Source organism: Elephas maximus, chromosome 23 (assembly GCF_024166365.1).
Source record: "Elephas maximus indicus isolate mEleMax1 chromosome 23, mEleMax1 primary haplotype, whole genome shotgun sequence".
NCBI classification, from domain to species: domain Eukaryota; kingdom Metazoa; phylum Chordata; class Mammalia; order Proboscidea; family Elephantidae; genus Elephas; species Elephas maximus.
Genome location: NC_064841.1, coordinates 17,071,156 through 17,090,583, shown reverse-complemented (window position 1 = coordinate 17,090,583; position 19,428 = coordinate 17,071,156). Strand labels below are relative to the sequence as shown.

The 19,428-nt window shown below is 36.2% G+C and overlaps 1 protein-coding gene across 11 annotated transcripts in view; it reads left to right on the top strand.

Annotated features, from left to right (window-relative positions):
* The window catches only part of TRPC1 (transient receptor potential cation channel subfamily C member 1), a 228,262-nt gene that overhangs the window by 19,248 nt on the left and 189,586 nt on the right, over positions 1-19,428 (top strand). For 9 of the 11 annotated variants that reach the window (XR_007515045.1, XR_007515044.1, XR_007515043.1 and 6 more), the window contains 2 exons: positions 1,970-2,071; positions 6,052-6,254. Coding sequence is in view for 8 of the 11 variants with exons in the window: in XM_049867128.1 (XP_049723085.1) it covers positions 1,970-2,071; positions 6,052-6,254 (305 nt within the window). In the remaining 3 variants the exon portion in view is untranslated. The remainder of the gene's footprint in view (positions 1-1,969; positions 2,072-6,051; positions 6,255-19,428) is intronic. The other 2 variants (XM_049867130.1, XM_049867133.1) reach the window with 1 other exon arrangement.

Sequence of the window (19,428 nt, the reverse complement as noted above, 5' to 3'; positions counted from 1 at the left end):
TGAAATAATGTAAAATATTTTTTTCCTTTAGAACTGCCCTTGATTTGTCAAATAACATACCACTTGTGCAGTGAGCCAACAGTGATTTCTTATTTACATGACTTTTTTAATATAAATAAATATTCCTTAAAACTGAAGCTTGTCCTTTTAAGCATTGAAATAATATGAATTTTTATTCTTTACTAGATAATGTATTCTGAATATAATTTAACTTTAAGTTGAATGTAATCATTTTACTTTGCTTCATGTGCTCAGAAACTGTGATCATGTTTGTCTTTACATTAAATGGTTTTGGACTGCTGTGCATAGGTAGTGACTTTGCTATACTAGCATTTTGTCTTCTCAGTGGTCAACTTTTAGCAGGTTTTTATTTTCTCCCCCTACTTTGTTAGTCTTAACCTACTATTCCTCTATTCAGTGAATATCTGAAGGGTACTTGGGGAAACCAGATATCCGTCATTTATAGACAGTTCTAAGTCAGTGTGCTTGGGCCTGTTTCTTTTGGGCAATAATATCGATGAAGTTAATTTGGTACAGTTCGATACGCTTGTCTTGGAAAGTTGCAACTGGGATCCATGGCTATGTTTCAGATGGTTGAAGTTGCCTGGTGTTTGACTTTGAGAGTAGCGGTATTACTATATTTAGCTTCATAAGTTAAAACTTAAAATCATAAACTTGAAATCATAAATTTAGTAGCAATGGGCACAATATTCTTTTTGTTTGGTTGCTTCAACTGACCAAGTTATTGTAAGAACTAAAGAGAAAGGTTTGCAAAGCAGAAGAATCCTAGGCCTTTATGTCATAGGCTAGAGCCCCATGAACCCTAAAAGTTTTAAGGGGTGAAACAATAAATTGCCCATTTAGGTGGGAATTTTTTTCATGTGGGAAAACATAGGCTCTTCCTAATGGTTGAGTGACTCTTCCAACTCCTTGTTTGGGGTGCTTAGTTCTATTTTTAGACATCTAGGTAATGTCTACCATTTTTTGCCCCATTTTTGACATCCAGATAAAGTGAGTGAAACCTTTATTCTATTCAGCTACAAAGAATACTGAAGATCTGATAATAGTTTCATTCTGAGAGAGAACATTGATTTAAACAGTTATAAGGATAACAGGAAGAAAATGTTAAGAATGAAAATAATCAGGGCATTTTCTTAGATTAAATTTATTATTTATCCCCGTGTTTTTCTCCTGCCTTTGTGGTTTTTCCTTTAAAAAAAAAATTGACGTCAATTGTTGCCATGTATCACTGTAGGCTTTGTTACAGAGGTGAAAAGCTCCACATTTCTTCAGCTTCTGTTTACTTTTTCCTACTGTCACAGGGAGCTATAGGTTGGGAGTAGAACTATAAAGTCCATTCTCCTGTCTCTAAGGACACTGGTAACCTAATTCTTGATGGTTTTAACTTTATGAGATTGCTTATACTAATGTCAGGTTTGTACAGCTTTGGTGAGCCTGTGCTTCAAAGATTAGAAGTCCCCACCTTTATGTAGTTTCCATTCTTCCCTATCCTCGTGGTTTGCATAGATGATCATTTTTATTAGCCTGAACATAATGCTTTACCAGTAGTAGTAATAGTTCCCGGCAATTTCTTTTATGGATTTGGAATGTTAAGATTCTTTTGGTCCACAGTTCAAGAGTAAAGATCTTGGAAAAAAAAATTCACTTTAAATATTGCACAGATCAGCACTATTCCATTAATAACCCCCTCTATCAAGCATTCATTATCTTACCAGCTCATGTGACTGAAACCAGGACAGAAACACGTGTATGTCACGGTATGCAGGATAGTGAAGGCCAGCAAATGTACTAAATTTGTACAGTCTAAATTTTTTAAAAAATTCAGCATTACTGTTTATAACACAGTTCAAAAATTTAAAAAACAGTTTGTTGTGAATTACTAAAAATAAGTACTTTACCTTTTTATTTTCCATTTTCATTTTTAACCTTTTTTTTTTTTTTTTTGAAGTCCACAGATGCACTTTTGGTGGCAATCGACTCTGAAGTAGTGGGAGCTGTTGATATACTACTTAATCATCGGCCAAAACGATCATCAAGACCAACTATAGTAGTTAGTACTCTTAAGTATTTATTAACGCGGATTTTTAAGCTAAAATAGATACCCTGCCCCATTTTTTTCTTCCCCCAAATTTATTTTGCTTTAAAGAAATAGTTCCCCCCCCCACTGTCAAATATTACTTTAAAATAAGTAGATATTTGCAAGTAATTAATACTGCTGTATTGCTTCTAGGAAGTATGTTTGAAGCTAGTGATAGTTCCATAATTTTATCAATGTGGACCAGTATTTTTAGTTTGGAATATTCTGTAGTTAATGTTGAAAATATAGTTTCCAGTTGGATTTAAGAATTAAATGTAAACAATCAAACCATAAAAGTAGGTGAGTATTTAACTGATTAGGTACAGAAGGACTTTCTAATCATAAAAAACCAAAAACCCACTGCTGTCGAGTCAGTTTCAACTCATAGCAACCCTATGAAGTGGGCAAAAAACGAGAGTGGCAAAGACCAATGTCTTTGACTATAGAAGTTAAACTTCTAGAATTCAACTATCATCCAAAATTTAGAAAGCAGATCGATAACTGGGAAAAGATATTTGCGGAATGTATCACACATTAATAATTTTAAGAATACACAAATTAATTAAAAAACCCCGAAATGCTCAAATTTATGAAAAACACCAAAATCATAATAGAAAAGAACATGAAAAAAAAATCTCAGAAAAGAAAGTATAAACTATTAAACCTTACTGATCATCAAATACAAGAGATACTAATTTTTGATTACCAAATTAGCAAAGATTCTGTAAAAAATAATAATTATTGATGGCAGGTAGTAGTACAGTCCCATATACCATTGATACCAAACCAAAACCAAACCCAGTGCCGACGAGTCGATTCCGACTCTTAGCGACCCTATAGGACAGAGTAGAACTGGCCCATAGAGTTTCCAAGGAGCACCTGGTGGAGTCGAACTGCTGACCTTTTGGTTAGCAGCCGTAGCACTTAACCACTACGCCACCAGGCTTTCCATATACCATTGATAGGGAGGGTATTTTGGAAAGCAGTTTGGCAGGGTGTATCAGAAACAAGAAAAATGTTCATGTTCTTTAACCTAGCCCTTCCTCCTTTGGAAACCTATAAAGGAAATGATCTAAAATGCAAGCAAAAATGTTAATGGTAATCTTATTTGTAGCACTAAGAAAAAAAACCCATTGATGTCGAGTTGAGTCCGACTAACAGCAACCCTATAGGACAGAGTAGAACTGCCCCATAGGGTTTCCAAGGAGCGGCCGGTGGATTCAAACTGCTGACTTTTTGCTTAGCAGCAATGCTCTTAAGCCAAGTTCTTAGCCACTGTGCCACCAGGATCCCAAGAAAAGAAAGAAGGAGAGAAAGAAAGGAAGGAAAGTAGGAAGGCAGGCAGGCAGGCAGGAAGGCCATGTGAACCAATCTAAACATCACAAAATAGAGGACTGGTAATATAAACCATTACATATACGTACAATGAAATATTATACAACCATTAAATTGGTATTTTTATGAGTATTTTGAAACATGGAAGAAATACGCTATAGTAAGTGAAAAAAAATACTAAACTGCATAATTTAATACAAAGTTAAAAAATATGCATAGAAAAGGAACTAACAGGTCAGCTCTTGTCAAATTAGGGATACTTTTTCTTTTTAAATTTTTCTTTATTGTTTTTGTAATTAGGAAGATGATCAGCAATAATCATTTAAATAGTAATTTTTAAAAATGAAGTATTATATATCAAATTTAAAAATTATAACATTCATTATTGGTGAGGTTACAGTGAAACAGTTTGAATAACTACTGGGCGTATAAATGGGCTATAAACAGAAGAAAAATAATGTTTTAAAAAGAATTATAAGTTGGTGGCAGATTATCTGTCATGATCTGAGAGCTATATAGATTGCACACTGTATCACATATTAACAGAAATATTTTACTCTCAATGATAAGGGAGAAAAGGGCAATAAATACTCATTTTGGGTATTACTAAATTTGTATAAGCTTAACTTTCGCTATAGGATTGTACCACTCAGTTTAAGTGGCGGTAAGAAGCCATAAGAAGAGAGGAAAAAGGGCAAGTATATAAAAAAAAAAAATTCAGAAAAGGAAATAAAAAACAATAAGTATGTGGGAAAATATTCAAATCTATCATTAATCAAGAAAAGCAAACTAAAGTTTCAATCGAATTGAGAGTGATCATGTCTAGTGCTGATGAGTAGAGCTTTAGTGTGAAGCGGGCACATTCCTATATTATTGGTAAAAAAAAATTATTATTGGTAATATAAACTATTAAAAGGACTTTGACGATATGTATCAAGAGCTTCAAAACTGTTCATGGCCTTTAGACCTATAATTCTATTCTGGGGCTCCAAAAAATAAATAAATAAAAATTTTTTAATGTTAATGAGATAATACTAAATTTGGAAAAATTTATATTCATAAAGATGTTTGCAGTAGTTTTATTTAGATTAGCTAAATAAAATATCTCCAACACAGAATTTCTGAATCCCCTTATTGCATTCGAAGTTCTATGCAGGGTATTTTTCTGAACATTCTGGGCTGTAGCTTTATAAAACCAAAACCCATTGCTGTGGAGTCGATTCCGACTCACAGCGACCCTACAGGACAGTGTAGAGCAGCCCCGTGGGATTTCCAAGGTAGATTTGAACTGCAGACCTTTTGGTCAGCAGCTGAGCTCTTAACTGCTGTGCCATCAGGGCTCCATGGTTTTATCAGATTATTAAAAAGGTCCTTGATCCCCAAAATATTAAGAGACATTGTTTTTAATCATAGGTGGTTGGCATCCCCACTATTTATGCAAAAGATGTTCTCAAAGGAAGTGTGGTAGAGAGTGGGCTAGAAGGAAATACTGTACCCGGAAATGTTCTTTGGGTAGTAGGAGTTACGGGTATTTTTATTTTTTCTGCTTTTCTATATTTTTCAGATACTTTATCAGTATGCACTACTTTTACAATGCTAATAAAAAGTACCCCCCCCAAAAAAAGTGAATTTTATGTGCTTACAGTATGGAATCAGTACTCAGGGACACCTGTATGATCAAGTGAGAAATACTGGAAAGGATATGCAATAGTCATAAAATATTGAACCTTATTTGCCTCGATCCTTTAATTACTAATATTTCTTTCCTGGTGTCATGGCGTCCAGGCCCAAGGGCCCATGAGGTAGAAGGAGCTCAGGCTCTGGAAGTGACGCAGACGTGGGCTCCCATTAGCAGTCAGCCACTTTTTTTGTGTGGCTTGGGCACATTAACTTCTCTGAGCCTCAGTTACTTTGTGAGGGTTGTAACACTCAATTTCACAGGCTATTGTGGGGATTACGTGAGATGATAACTGTAAAGCACCTAACAGTACCAGGACTCATTTTAAATGGTAACTATGATTGTTAGTGCTTTTGAGCATCCATAATGGAAAGTAATATAGGTAACGATTGGGAATGTGTAGAGCATTACACAAAACGAAGACTATTTCGTATTCACTGCTCCCTTCACGTAGCTTCGTTGCTCTCAATGAGATAGGTTTGCCATAAAGGTGAAATTGTTAAAGTGTTTCTCGTGCATTTATACTCTGCCTATTTTTGTTAAATTTCTGTTTTTCTATTTTTTTTCTATTATATTCCCTTTCCAAAATTCTGTCCATTATCCTTGCCGTTATGCATGCTTTCATAATCTTGTGGAAATTAAACACTTTTTCCTGAAATATTTCTCTAGACGTCCTTACTTCCTCTTTGTCAGGAAGACATTACTCTAATCATATGGATGTTTCCTATTGAAATTTTTGTACTGTTGTGATTATATTGCATTTTAATTAAAGTTTTGAGGTTTCGTTAAAAAATTATTCCCAGTAAAATATTATATTCCTTCAAATAATTCTTATGTTCTTTAGGTCTTCTATTTTTTTTTCCATTTTATTCTTCAGATAAACATGTTTTCTTAAAGTCACGAATAATAATTTTTGGGCATTCATGTAACTATTTTTCAGAAACTAATGGAAAGAATTCAGAATCCTGAATATTCAACAACGATGGATGTTGCACCTGTCATTTTAGCTGCTCATCGTAACAACTACGAAATTCTTACAATGCTGTTAAAGCAGGATGTGTCTCTACCCAAGCCCCATGCTGTTGGCTGTGAATGCACGTTGTGTTCTGCAAAAAACAAAAAGGACAGCCTCCGACATTCCAGGTTAGAAAGTAAAGGTTTTAATACAGAGATGTCTGGTGCGGTAAGATGTATGTCAACAACGTTGGGTTTTTTGTTGGTATTCTTTCTACGTAACAAAAAAAACCACTTTTTTTTTTTTGTACGTAGCTTTTAAGAAATATGATGCTACGGTGACTTATGACAGCCAGATTTTCTAGCCTCTTTGCTTAATAATGAGCTCTGCGTTTTTTAGAAATGCTTACAAAAAACTGAATAATAAGAAAGTTCTTCAAATTATGAATAAGATTTATGTCATAATCCTGCTTGAGGGAGGGACTATTTGCTTTCTAGAAACAGAACTTATTAACCCAAGAGAATTTCCAAGAAGAGGTAGAAGTACCACTTCCTATGTTATTTATGAAGAAATAAAAATTATTTTCTAATAGTTAACTTGTTACTCTTCTCACTTTCCCTCTCATACAATATTCAAGTCTTTATTTCTCTTCTCCATTCATCTCTTCCCATTCTCCCCACTTAAAAATGGTAAGAAGAGCTGAGGTGTGATTGACCAAGAATGTACTCTGTCTCGTTCAGTTTGAGAAAGATCACAAATTTGGGCATGTTGTATAGTTCTGGGCTGTAATTGAGAATTATAATTTGGGCAAGGCATATAGTTTTGGGCTATAATTGAGAATATAATTTTCAGCATAGACTTACATACATGCATATACACACACGTATATATGGTAGTTAAATACAGTTGAAGTAATATCAACTATAATAGCATTTTCTATGGAAAACGGGTTCTAGAAGTCCCAGGTAGCCTGTTGACAAACTGTTGTTAAGGTAAAGATTGTTGTACAGTATGTATATGAAATTAGCTTTAAAGCTGCAAACCATTCACCCTCACTTCTTGCTCCCTTAGGAACAGACCTTTGGGTGACTGACAGATAGTTACAAATTCATAAATTGGGAGACTCACCTGCGAATCAATTTGATATTTATTTGCATAGGTTCAACTGGGAACTTGTTGTTGTCAAGTCTTTATTTTACATAGAGATTGATGTTTCTCTTTGATGAGATCTAGTTGGTAGCTATGACTGTATCACCTAACTTTTTTTCTTAAAATGATTAGTCTGTAAAATGACAAGCAGAAATGATATGCTTTAAGACTTCTTCCAGTTTTTAAATCATTTATTAATATTAAATATAGATATTTTCCAAATAGTGTGCTTATTAAGTGTGTGTTCTTGAAGCACCTTGAGGTGGGGGACTGGGACTGTCTTGGCTCGAAGTGGGGAAAAAGCTTAATTTGAAAGCTTTTAGGGGAGCCACAGCCTGAGTTAGGTCTTGAAGTATGAGTAAGAATTAAAAGGTGAAAGGCGTTTTAGGCAGAAAGTACAGCATGGGATTACGGTTTATTTAGAGGACTATAAGTAGTTTGGTACATTTCTGGAAGAGCTGAGTGAGTTTGTTACTGATGCTTGAGAAAAGAGTTGTAGCAAATGGGAAAGGGCCCTGACTAAAGTCATTTCCAAGAATTATTAGGTAGAAACTGAAGAAAGAAGGTGGCTAACAAAACAGGTAAAAAGAGGTGGGTCCAAGGTTTCGGTTAAGTTGAGAGCCAGTGTACTGGCAATAAGGAAGTGAGACAATCTGTACTTCAGGTTTTTTTTTTTTAGGGTAATATTTTATTGTGTTTTTAGTGAAGGTTTACATAGCAAATTGTTGTTGTTGTTAGGTGCCGTCGAGTCAGTTCCAACTCATAGTGACCCTATGCACAACAGAACGAAACACTGCCCAGTCATGAGCCATCCTTACAATCATTATGCTTGAGCTCATTGTTGCAGCCACTGTGTCAATCCACCTCGTTGAGGATCTTCCCCTTTTCCGCTGACCCTGTACTCTGCCAAGCATGATGTCCTTCTCCAGGGACTGATCCCTCCTGACAACATGTCCAAAGTATGTAAGACGCAGTCGCGCCATCCTTGCTTCTAAGGGGCATTCTGGTTGTACTTCTTCCAAGACAGATTAGTTCGTTCTTTTGGCAGTCCATGGTATATTTAGTATTCTTCACCAACAGCACAATTCAAATGCGTCAGTTCTTCTTTGGTCTTCTTTATTCATTGTCCAGCTTTCACACGCGTATGATGCTATTAAAAATACCGTGGCTTGGGTCAGGCACACCTTAGTCTTCAGGGTGACATCTTTGCTCTTCACTTTAAAGAGGTCCTTTGCAGCAGATTTACCCAATGCAATGCGTCTTTTGATTTCCTGGCTGCTGCTTCCATGGCTGTTGATTGTGGATCCAAGTAAAATGAAATCCTTGACAACTTCAATCTTTTCTCCGTTTATCATGTTGCTCATTGGTCCAGTTGTGAGGTTTTTTGTTTTCTTTATATTGAGGTACAATCCATACAGAAGGCTGTGGTCTTTGATCTTCATTAGTAAGTGCTTCAAGTCCTCTTCACTTTCAGCAAGCAAGGTTGTGTCATCTGCATAATGCAGGTTGTTAATGAGTCTTCCTCCAATCCTGATGCCCTGTTCTTCTTCATATAGTCCAGCTTCTGGTATTATTTCCTCAGCATACAGGTTGAATAGGTCTGGTGAAAGAATACAACCCTGACACACACCTTTCCTGACTTTAAACCAATCAGTATCCCCTTGTTCTGTCTGAACAACTGCCTCCTGATCTATGTAAAGGTTCCTCATGAGCACAATTAAGCGTTCTGAATTCCCATTCTTTGCAATGTTATCCATAATTTGTTATGATTCACACAGTCGAATGCCTTTGCATGGTCAGTAAAACACAGGTAAACATCCTTCTGGTATTCTCTGCTTTCAGCCAGGATCCATCTGACATCAGCAGTGATATCCCTGGTTCTACGTCCTCTTCTGAAACTGGCCTGAATTTCTGGCAGTTCCCTGTCAATATACTGCTGCAACATAGCAAATTAGGCTCCCATTTAATAAGCACCACACAGATCGTTTGGTGACATTGGTTACATTTTTTTTGCAATGTGTCAACATTCTCATTAATTGCATTCTGGATTTTCATTTCCAGTCATCTGGTTTCCCTGTCCCTTTCATCTTTGCCTTAGAGTAATTGTTGACTGTTTGGTTTCATATGGATGATTTTTTTAAAGATGTGTAGTACGCACATAATAATCTTTATTTTATGAGCTAATGTATTATTTTGCTAAAAGTTGACCTCACGGGGTAGTTTCAGATCGTGGTTTAAGGAGTATCTCAGGATGATAGTCTCAGGGAGACCTCTAGTTTCAACTGACAGAGTAAGTCAGGACTTTTTCAGGATTTTGAGTTCTTTTACACATGTTTCTCCCATTCTCTCATGATCTGTCTATTGTGGCCCTGATCAAAGCAGTCATTAGTGGTAGCCAGGTACTATCTAGTTCTTTTGGTCTCAGGTAGATGAGGTCTTGGTTCCTGTAAACTAGTCCCGTAAACTACTTTTTTCTCTGGGTCTTTGGTTTCCTTCTTTCTCTTTTGCTTCAGATGAGAAGAGACTGATAATTGTGTCTTAGATGGACGTTTACAGCCTTTTAAGACCCCAGACACTACTCACCAAACTAAGATGTAGAACATAAACTTTATGAACTATATCATGCCAGTTGATGGAGTTGTCCCATGAGCCTAGGGTCCTAAGCCTTCAAACCCAGAAAACCAGTCCCATGAGGCGTGTGGTTATGTCTAAAAGTATCCATGACTGAGCCTCCTATGTGGCTTTTTATATATATGAATATACATGCATATACACTCATACATGTGTGTACATGTATAGTTACTTCTATATATGCACACATATGTACCTACACATACATACTATACTCATATACGCATATGTACATACATACATAACCACACACAAATTTTTTGGTTGTTGGTAGTGTTGTTGCAAAATTATATGTGTCATTTCCTTTATCAGAAACACCCTTTTCTCTTGTGTACTTCTTAGTGACACCATTTACCTTGGTCGTGCTGTGCGTTCTTCACCCACATTTGGCGCTGCCTTTCCCATCCCCCTGTCTGTGAATAAAGACAAATTACTCACCATTTTTCAGTTGTTAAGCCTTAATTTCTTTTTCTTGCCTTATTGTACTGGCTAGAACCCCCAGTACGATGTTGAATAAATGTAGTGAGAGCAGACATGCTTGCCTTGTTTCCAGTCTTAGTGGGGAAAGAATTCAGTCTTTGACCATTAAGTATGATGTTAGCTGTAATTTTTTCATATGTGTCCTTGATAAGATTGAGGAAATTTCTGTTTCTAGTTTGTTGATTTTTATCGTGAATCGTTGTTGAATTTTGCCGCATGCTTTTACCAACTCTATTAAGGTGACCATTTGATGTTTGTTTATTATTGTATTAATATGTTGTATGTATTAATTGAGGGAGCCCTAGTAGTGCAGTGGTTAAAATGCTTGGCTGGTAACCGAAAGATCAAGAGCTTGAATTCACTGGCCACTCCACGGGAGAAGGATGTGGCAGTCTGCTTCCATAAAGATTTTATAGCCTTGGAAGCCCTATGGGGCGGTTCTACTCAGTCCTATAGGGTTGTTGTGAGTCGGAATTGACTTGACGGCAGTGGGTTTGGGTTTGGATATATTAATTGATACTTGAATATCAAACTAATCTTGTATTCCTGGGATAAACCCCACTTGATTGTGGTATATAGTTCATTTTATATGCTACCGAATTTGGTTTGCTAATATGTTAAATATTCTTGCATCAGTGTTCATGAGGGATATTGTTTTGTAGCTCTGTTTCTTGTGATGTCTTTGTCTGGTTTTATCAGGCTAACACTGGTCTCGTAAAATGAGTTTTGAAATATTCTCTCCTCTTCTATTTCCGAAATAGTACGTGTAGGATTGTCATTATTTATCCCTTAAATATTTGATAGAATTTACCAGTGAATCCATCAGGACCTAGACTTTTCTTTGCAGGATAATTTTTAATTATTATATTAATTTTATTAAAATAGGTCTGTTCAGATATGCTACTTATTCTTGAGTCCATTTTGATAATTTTGTTGTGCTAGGGATTTTTCCATTTTATCTAAATTGTCTAATTTGGCATAAAGTTGTTCATAATCCCTTATAATTTTTTCCTTTCTATAGTGTCTCTAGTAATACCCGTTTTTTTATTTCTGATTTTGGTAATTTGTATCTTCTTTTTTCCATAATGAGTCTAGCTCAGAGTTTGCCATACTGTGGTCAGTGGGCTGAATTGGCCTACCAATTTTTGGGGGGGGCGGGGCGTAAATAAAGTTTCACTGGAATACGGCCATCCCCATTTGTTTATGTATTGTCTATGGTGCTCCCACTCTAACAGCCAAGTTAAGTAGTTGCAACAGAAACAATATGGGCCTCAAGGCCTATAATATTTACCATCTGGCCCTTTACGGAGAAAGTTTGCTGAGCCTTGGTCTGGCTAAAGTTTCATTAATTATACTGATCTTTTCCAAGAAGCAATTTTAATTTCATTCATGTCCTCTATTGTTTTTCTGTTTTCTATTTCACTGCTTTCTGGTTGGCCTTTTATTCTTTCTATTCACTTTGGTTTTGGTTTGCTCTTCTTTTTCTAGCTTCTTAAGGTAGAACCTTAGCTTATTGATTTTATATCTTCCTTTTTCTAATATAAGTGTATAAAGTTATAAATTTCCCTCTAAGTACTGCTTTATCGGTATTCCACGAGTGTTTATATGTTGTGGTTTTGTTTTCATTCAGTTCAAGATATTTTCTAATTTCCCTTGTGATTTCTTCTTTGACCCATCGGTTATTTTGAAGTGTGTTGCTTGGCTTTCAAATAACTGAGGATTTTTCAGATTTCTTATTATTGGTGATTTCTAATTTAATTCTGTTTTGGTTGGGGAATTGTTATTGTTGGTTGCTCTCGAGTCTTTTCTGACTCATGATGACCCCATGTGTGCAGAGTAGAACTGCTCCATAGGGTTTTTAAGGCTGTAATCTTTCAGAAGCAGATCACTAGGCCTGTCTTCCAAGGCACCTCTGGGTGGGTTGAAACTGTTAATCTTTTGGCTAGTAGTCGAATGCTTAACCTTTTACGCCACCCAAGAACTTCCTGAGGAATGTGTAGAGCCTAGATTCCCAAATTTATTTGGAATTATTAAACAGTCTTATGGGGTTTTTTTCTCTCTTTTTTTCACCAATCTTTTTGACTTTTTTTCCCTATGCTTTAAAGCACGTTCCAGACGTCATAAAATTCACTCCCAGATTATTTGGTGTATACCTCTCTGAAAAAAAAAAAAAGGCTATTTTCCACAATACTATTTAAGACCTTATAAAATTAACTGAAGAAAAAATTCTAGCCTCGAGTTGCAATAGTGAAGGATTCCATGGGGAAAATATTAAACGACACAGGAAGCATCAAAGGAAGATGGAAGGAATACACAGAGTCATTATACCAAGAAGAATTAGCTGATATTCAACCATTTCAAGAGGTGGCATATGATCAGGAACCGATGGTACTGAAGGGAGAAGTCCAAGCTGCTCTGAAGGCATCGGCAAAAAACAAGGCCCCAGGAATTGAGGGAATATCAATTGAGATGTTTCAACAAACAGATGCAGCACTGGACGTGCTCACTCGTCTATGCCAAGAAATATGGAAGAGAGCTTCCTGGCCATCTGACTGTAAGAGATCCATATTTATGCCTATTCCCAAGAAAGGTGATCCAACCGAATGTGGAAATTATAGAACAATATCATTAATATCACACACAAGCAAAATTTTGCTGAAGATCATTCAAAAACGGCTGCAGCAGTGTATTGACAGGGAGCTGCCAGAAATTCAAGCCGGTTTCAGAAGAGGACATGGAACCAAGGATATCATTGCTGATGTCAGATGGATCCTGGCTGAAAGCAGAGAATACCAGAAGGATGTTTACCTGTGTTTTATTGACTATGCAAAGGCATTCGACTGTGTGGATCATAACAAAATATGGATAACACTGTGAAGAATGGGAATTCCAGAACATTTAATTGTGCTCATGAGGAACCTTTACTTAGATCAAGAGGCAGTTGTTCGGACAGAACAAGGGGATACTGATTGGTTTAAAGTCAGGAAAGGTGTGCGTCAGGGTTGTATTCTTTCACCAGACCTATTCAATCTGTATGCTGAGCAAATAATACAAGAAGCTGGACTATATGAAGAAGAACGGGGCATCAGGATTGGAAGAAGACTCATTAACAACCTGCGTTATGCAGATGACCCAACCTTGCTTGCTGAAAGTGAAGAGGACTTGAAGCACTTACTAATGAAGATCAAAGACCACAGCCTTCAGTATGGATTGCACCTCAACATAAAGAAAACAAAAATCCTCACAACTGGACCAATGAGCAACATCATGATAAACAGAGAAAAGATTGAAGTTGTCAAGGATTTCATTTTACTTGGATCCACAATCAACAGCCATGGAAGCAGCAGCCAGGAAATCAAAAGACGCATTGCATTGGGCAAATCTGCTGCAAAGGACCTCTTCAAAGTGTTGAAGAGCAAAGATGTCACCCTGAGGACTACGGTGTGCCTGACCGAAGCCATGGTATTTTCACTCACATCATATGCATGTGAAAGCTGGACAATGTATAAGGAAAACCGAAGAAGAGTTGACGCCTTTGAATTGTGGTGTTGGCAAAGAATATTGAATATACCATGGACTGCCAAAAGAACGAACTAACCTGTCTTGGAGGAACTGCAGCCAGAATGCTCCTTAGAGGCAAGGATGGCGAGACTGGGACTTACATATTTTGGACATGTTGTCAGGCAGGATCAGTCCCTGGAGAAGGACATCATGCTTGGCAGAGTACAGGGTCAGTGGAAAAAGGGAAGATCCTCAACGAGGTGGATTGACACAGTGGCTGCAACAATGAGCTCAAGCATAACAACGATTGTAAGGATGGCTCATGACTGGGCAGTGTTTCGTTCTGTTGTGCATAGGGTTGCTATGAGTTGGAACCGACTCGACGGCACCTAATAACAACAACAAAATTAACAAAATGTTTGATTGGTTTTTAATTGCTGAGAATTTCGTATTTGGTTGGCAGCAGCCAAGTGCACAGCTACACCAATGGAATAGGAAATGAAAGAAACACAGCTTATCTTCCTAGCCATTTTTTTCTTGCCATCTCAGAAAATTAAAGAAGATAACCTGGTGCCTGTATGGGAAGTGCAATGATGGAGTGACCTTAATTCTCCCTCTACCTACAAGCATCATTTAGAAACCTACTGAATCTGCAATGTCAGTCTCAAATTTAGATGAATACCCCAGCTGAACTTCGCCAATTTTACAAGATTAATTGAAGTTTTATTCACTACAGTACCTCCTTCTTTGATAATTTTTCCAGTCCTAGCCTGCTGTGGTTATAGGAGGTCTTCTCTGTGATGCCCTTTTTAAGTTCGAATGAGGGGCTTGCTGTATTATATAGCCAGGATTGTCTTTCGGGGCAGGGGCTCACAATTTTCTTTTTAAATGTAATTTTATCTATTTTGTTCAACCTTATGCTTCTTAAAAGAAATCAAGAAAAAATACTTGTATATGAAGTTTATTACACTTATCCACATAATTATCATTTCTAGCTCTCTTCATTTCTGCCAGTGGGTCTCATTATCATCTGGAATTATTTCCTTTCAGCTTGAAGCACTTATTTTAATATTTTTTGTAGGTTAAGTCTGCAATTCACAAATCCTTTTAGTGTTTGTTTATCTTAACGCATTAACCCATTGCTGTCAAGTCGATTCCGACTCATAGCGACCCTATAGGACAGAGTAGAACTGCCCCATAGAGTTTCCAAGGAGCGCCTGGTGGATTTGAACTGCCGAACTTTTGGTTAGCAGCCATAGTACTTAACTGCTACTCCACCAGGGTTTCCCTTGTTTATCTTAGAATGTCTTTATTTCACCTTCATTTTTGAAAGATAGTGTAACTGAATATAGAATTCTTGTTGACCAGTTTTTTTTAGCCTTCGAGTGATCACTTCACTGAATTTTGGCTTCCATATTTCTGATGAGAGCTCAGCCATTAATTATATTGTTACTCTCTTGTACAAAAATGTTTCTTTGTCTTTCAGCACTTTGCCTATTTTGTGTCTAGGTATAGTGTTCTTTGTGTTTATCCTACTGGAGGCTTATTGAGTTTTTGAAACCTATAGGTTAATGTTTTTCATTAAATTTGGGAAATTTTTGGCCTTCATTTTTTCAAATCTTTTTTCTGCCCCTTTCTTTCTTGCCTTGTCTTTTGAGATTCTTATTGCACATATGTTAGAATACCTGACAAATTTCTACAGGCCTCTGAGGTGCTGTTCATTTTTCTTGAATACTTTTTCTCTGTGTCCTTTGGGTGATTTTTGTTTGTCTTCAAGTCCACTGATTCGTTCTTCTGCTACACAGTTCTGCTGTTTAGCCCATCTAATGAAGTTTTTTGTTTTATTTTTTTTTTCCCATTTTATTTGTCATACTTTTTAATGCTAGAATTTCCCTTTGGTTCTTTTATATAATTTTTATTTCTCTATTGACATTTCCTATTTTCTGACTCATTGTCATTACATTTTCCTTTAATATTTTGAATGTATTTGTAATAGTTTTGAAATCTTTGCTAAATCCAATATTTAGACCCATAAAGATTTTGTATATATATGTGTGTATGTGTATATTATTTATATATATAAATTGTGTTTAGGGGAGAGTTCACAGCTCAAATTAGTTTTCATTCAAAAATTTATACACAAACTGTTTTGTGGCATTGACTGGATTTGGTATGTATTGACTTTTTCCTGAGTGTGGATGAAGAAACACCTTTTTCTTTGCATGTCTAGTATTTCTTTACTTGAAAACTAGACAATTTAGTATATATTGTAGCAATTCTTGATTCTTTTTTATGTTTTCTAAGGGTTTGTTTTGTTTTAGTACCTTGCCTGGCTTTAAACTGGAAAGTCTATTTCCCCGCAATGCACAGCCATGGGTCTGTGTGCCTCATTTGTTTTTTTTGAGCTTTGATTTCCGAAAGTCGTCCTGTGTCTCCACAGCTTTGGGTCGGCCAGTGATTTGGCAGAGCCTGTGCTGACACTTTAAGCCTGTAGGGGTTCTACAGTTTACTGATTGGTCCGTGTGTGGGTTGGGCAATACACTGAGAGTTGCCGCTAGTTCTCACATTTTCCTTAGCTTTTTCTTGTCACCAGACTTTCTAATCTTCCCTGCACATCTGTGATTTTCCAGTCAGGCAGGGATTTGTGGAGCATTTCTATGAACCCTTTTATGACTTGTCTTATTTCTAGAGTCTCACTGTTAAATTTCTGGCTGGTCCACTGCTCGCCTCAACTCAGACTGCAACTTTGATCTAGCAAAACTTCAGGTTTTCCCTGTCCATTTCCACCAAGTCCACCATTTTTAGCAAGCAAAGCTCTAGGTTTTTGCCTCCCACTGTGAATCTCTTTTGCCCCTTCCTGTAAAAAGGTGCAAGTTTGTCACCTTCTAGCTGATAAAAGTACAGTTCTTGCTACTGAACTGGGAGCAAGAGTGACGGAGACAGCCCCATGCAAGTACGCCACAGATTCCAGCTGCTTTTGCCAGAAGCTCTAGCACTGTTTCAAGAATAAACAGTTCTCAATGGACAATCTCCAGCAGCCTGGAATGATTGATTTTTTAAAAAATATTTTTGTCCAGCTTATGTATATTGTTTTATATGTATGTGTGGAGGGGGATCCTGGACCTCTTCATACAGCCATTAACTTTGATTATGTTTTGAATACCAAAGGTGATAAATTTTATAAAGTAAGGCAACTTCAAACATTGCCTCTCATAAGTATTTGATTAAGAGTGTCCAGTGGTGATGTTTTGCACATCTCTATTGTAGTATCACGCCACAGACTATCAGGGTCCTCTTTACTACTGGGAATAGAGTCACTAGTGCCTTTAAATCTAACCAGGTTTCAGAACGAATTCCATAAACTCCAAAACCAATTCACAAAACTCATCCTTAAGATTGTTAAGATTCTATTCCTCTGGAACCACTGTCATTATTAAGTGCCTTAGTCAAGGTTCTCTAGAGAAATAACCAGTGAGAGAGAGAGAGAGAAATAGTGAGAGATAGACACAGAGAGAGAGACAGAGAGAGATTTACTTCAAGGAATTGACTCATACAACTGTGGAGGGCTGGAAAAATCCATAGGTCAGGTAGCAGGCTGGAAATTCCTGTTGGCTTGTGTCCTAAAATCTGTAGGTCAGGTGATAGGAAAAGTGAAAAAGAATTCTGCCTAAATATATGTTTATAATCTGGAGACAGAACACACCACTCCTTAGGGTGTATTTTCTGAGGTGTCTTGTTGTTGTTAGGTGCCCTCGAGTCCGTTCTGACCCAGCATCCCTGTCTGTGTACAGTGGAACAAAACACTGCTCATGTGCCATCTTTATGATTGTCGTTATTGCTTGAGTCCATTGTTGAGATATCTAGAATAGACAAATTCATAGAGGCAGAAAGTAGAATGGAGGTTACCAGGGACTAAGGGGAAGGTGGTAATGGAAATTTACTGCTTAATGGGTATAGTTTTTGTTTGGGATGATTAAAAAAAGATCTGGGAATAAGAGCGATGACTACACAACATTGTGAATATACTTAACACCACTGAATTGTACACTTAAAAATTATTAACATGGTAAATTTTATGTTATGTGTATTTTACCAAAATTTTAAAAAAGACTTAAGGGTGGAAAATACATTTTACAAGATCAACTTTTTAACTCAGTGCGACATGATACCTAAAAGTCAAATAAGGAATATATCAATAAAAAAAAAAAATTTTTTTTCAATATGTTTGTTTAAATAAAAATTTTTCATATAGAAAAAAATCTATTATTAACAAAATAGAAACAGGGAAAAGTATTTGAAACTCTTTTGACTGGAGCGATGTCTAATTTCTTTAATATGCAAAGAGATTTTACAAATCAATAAGAAAAAGATTAACAGTCACCAAAAAAATAGGCCAAAGAGTATGAACAGGTAGCTTACAGAGGAAGAGGTACAAATGGACAGTAAACATGCTTCTAAAAGATGCCCAAGCTTCTAAAGAAATTCGGATGAAAACAATTACAAAATTTCGTTTTTCAGCTATTGGGTTGGTAAAGATAAAAAAATTGATAATACTCAGTGAAAATATGGGGGAAAGTAAGTTTTTCTTATTGTTAATGCTGTGGAAACATCAGAATTTAATGTACACGTGCCATTTTACCCAGCATTCCAAGTGTGCAGTTAACATATGAACTAAAAGGTGCCCGTGATGACTTCATTCATTGTTTACAGCAGCAAAAAAATGAGAAGCAACCTGCATGTCCTTAATGGAGAATGAGGTCAATCTGTGTGTAGTGACACAGAAAGAGGTTCATGATATATTACATGAAAAAAAAAAAGCAAGCTGTTCCTTTATATATTACATCTGATTATATTTGTGTGTGGATAGAAACTACCAGGAGGGATATGCACAAATCTTGGCATAGTGGCTGTCTTTGAGAAGTGGAGTTGGTATGAGGAGGAGAATCGGGACATGTCATGTTTCCAAACTGCTTACTTTTTTTTAATAACAAGTGTGTGTTAAATTTATATTTAAAAGAAAAATATGCAAAGTTGCGAATTAAGGATTACATTTATGTAATTGAAAAATTATAGCAAAACTGTTTCTGGTTTGTTTCCTGTTTAAAAATGTGTTGAAAATATGAACATTAATTTATAGAGGGCAAAGGAGATGCTTTTCTGTTAGCTGGAGATTATGTGTAAATGAATGTTTTTATCCTTTTAAGATTTGAAACATCTTTCAAAATGATAACCTGGTTGAATGAGTCACGTGCTGTGTATATCTAGCATGTTAAAGTACTCTATCATTGAGGAAGGCAAAACTTAACAATCGTCCACATGATATAAAAAATTTATTAGTTATTAGCATATCTCATTTGAAATGTTTCTGGGTTAAGGAATAGAAATTTATTTTAATTAAATTGGATTGAACAATATGAAGTCTCAAATCTGTTAAAAGAAACACTAAAACAATTTCCCTAAAAGCAGTAGATACAAAGTTTTTTGATATTTAAATCTCAAAATAATTGACTTTTAAGTCTTTTTTGTTTTAAACATATATAATCTCATAATAATGCTATGAGTCTAAATCAACTCGACGGCAACGGGTTTGGTTTTTTTAAA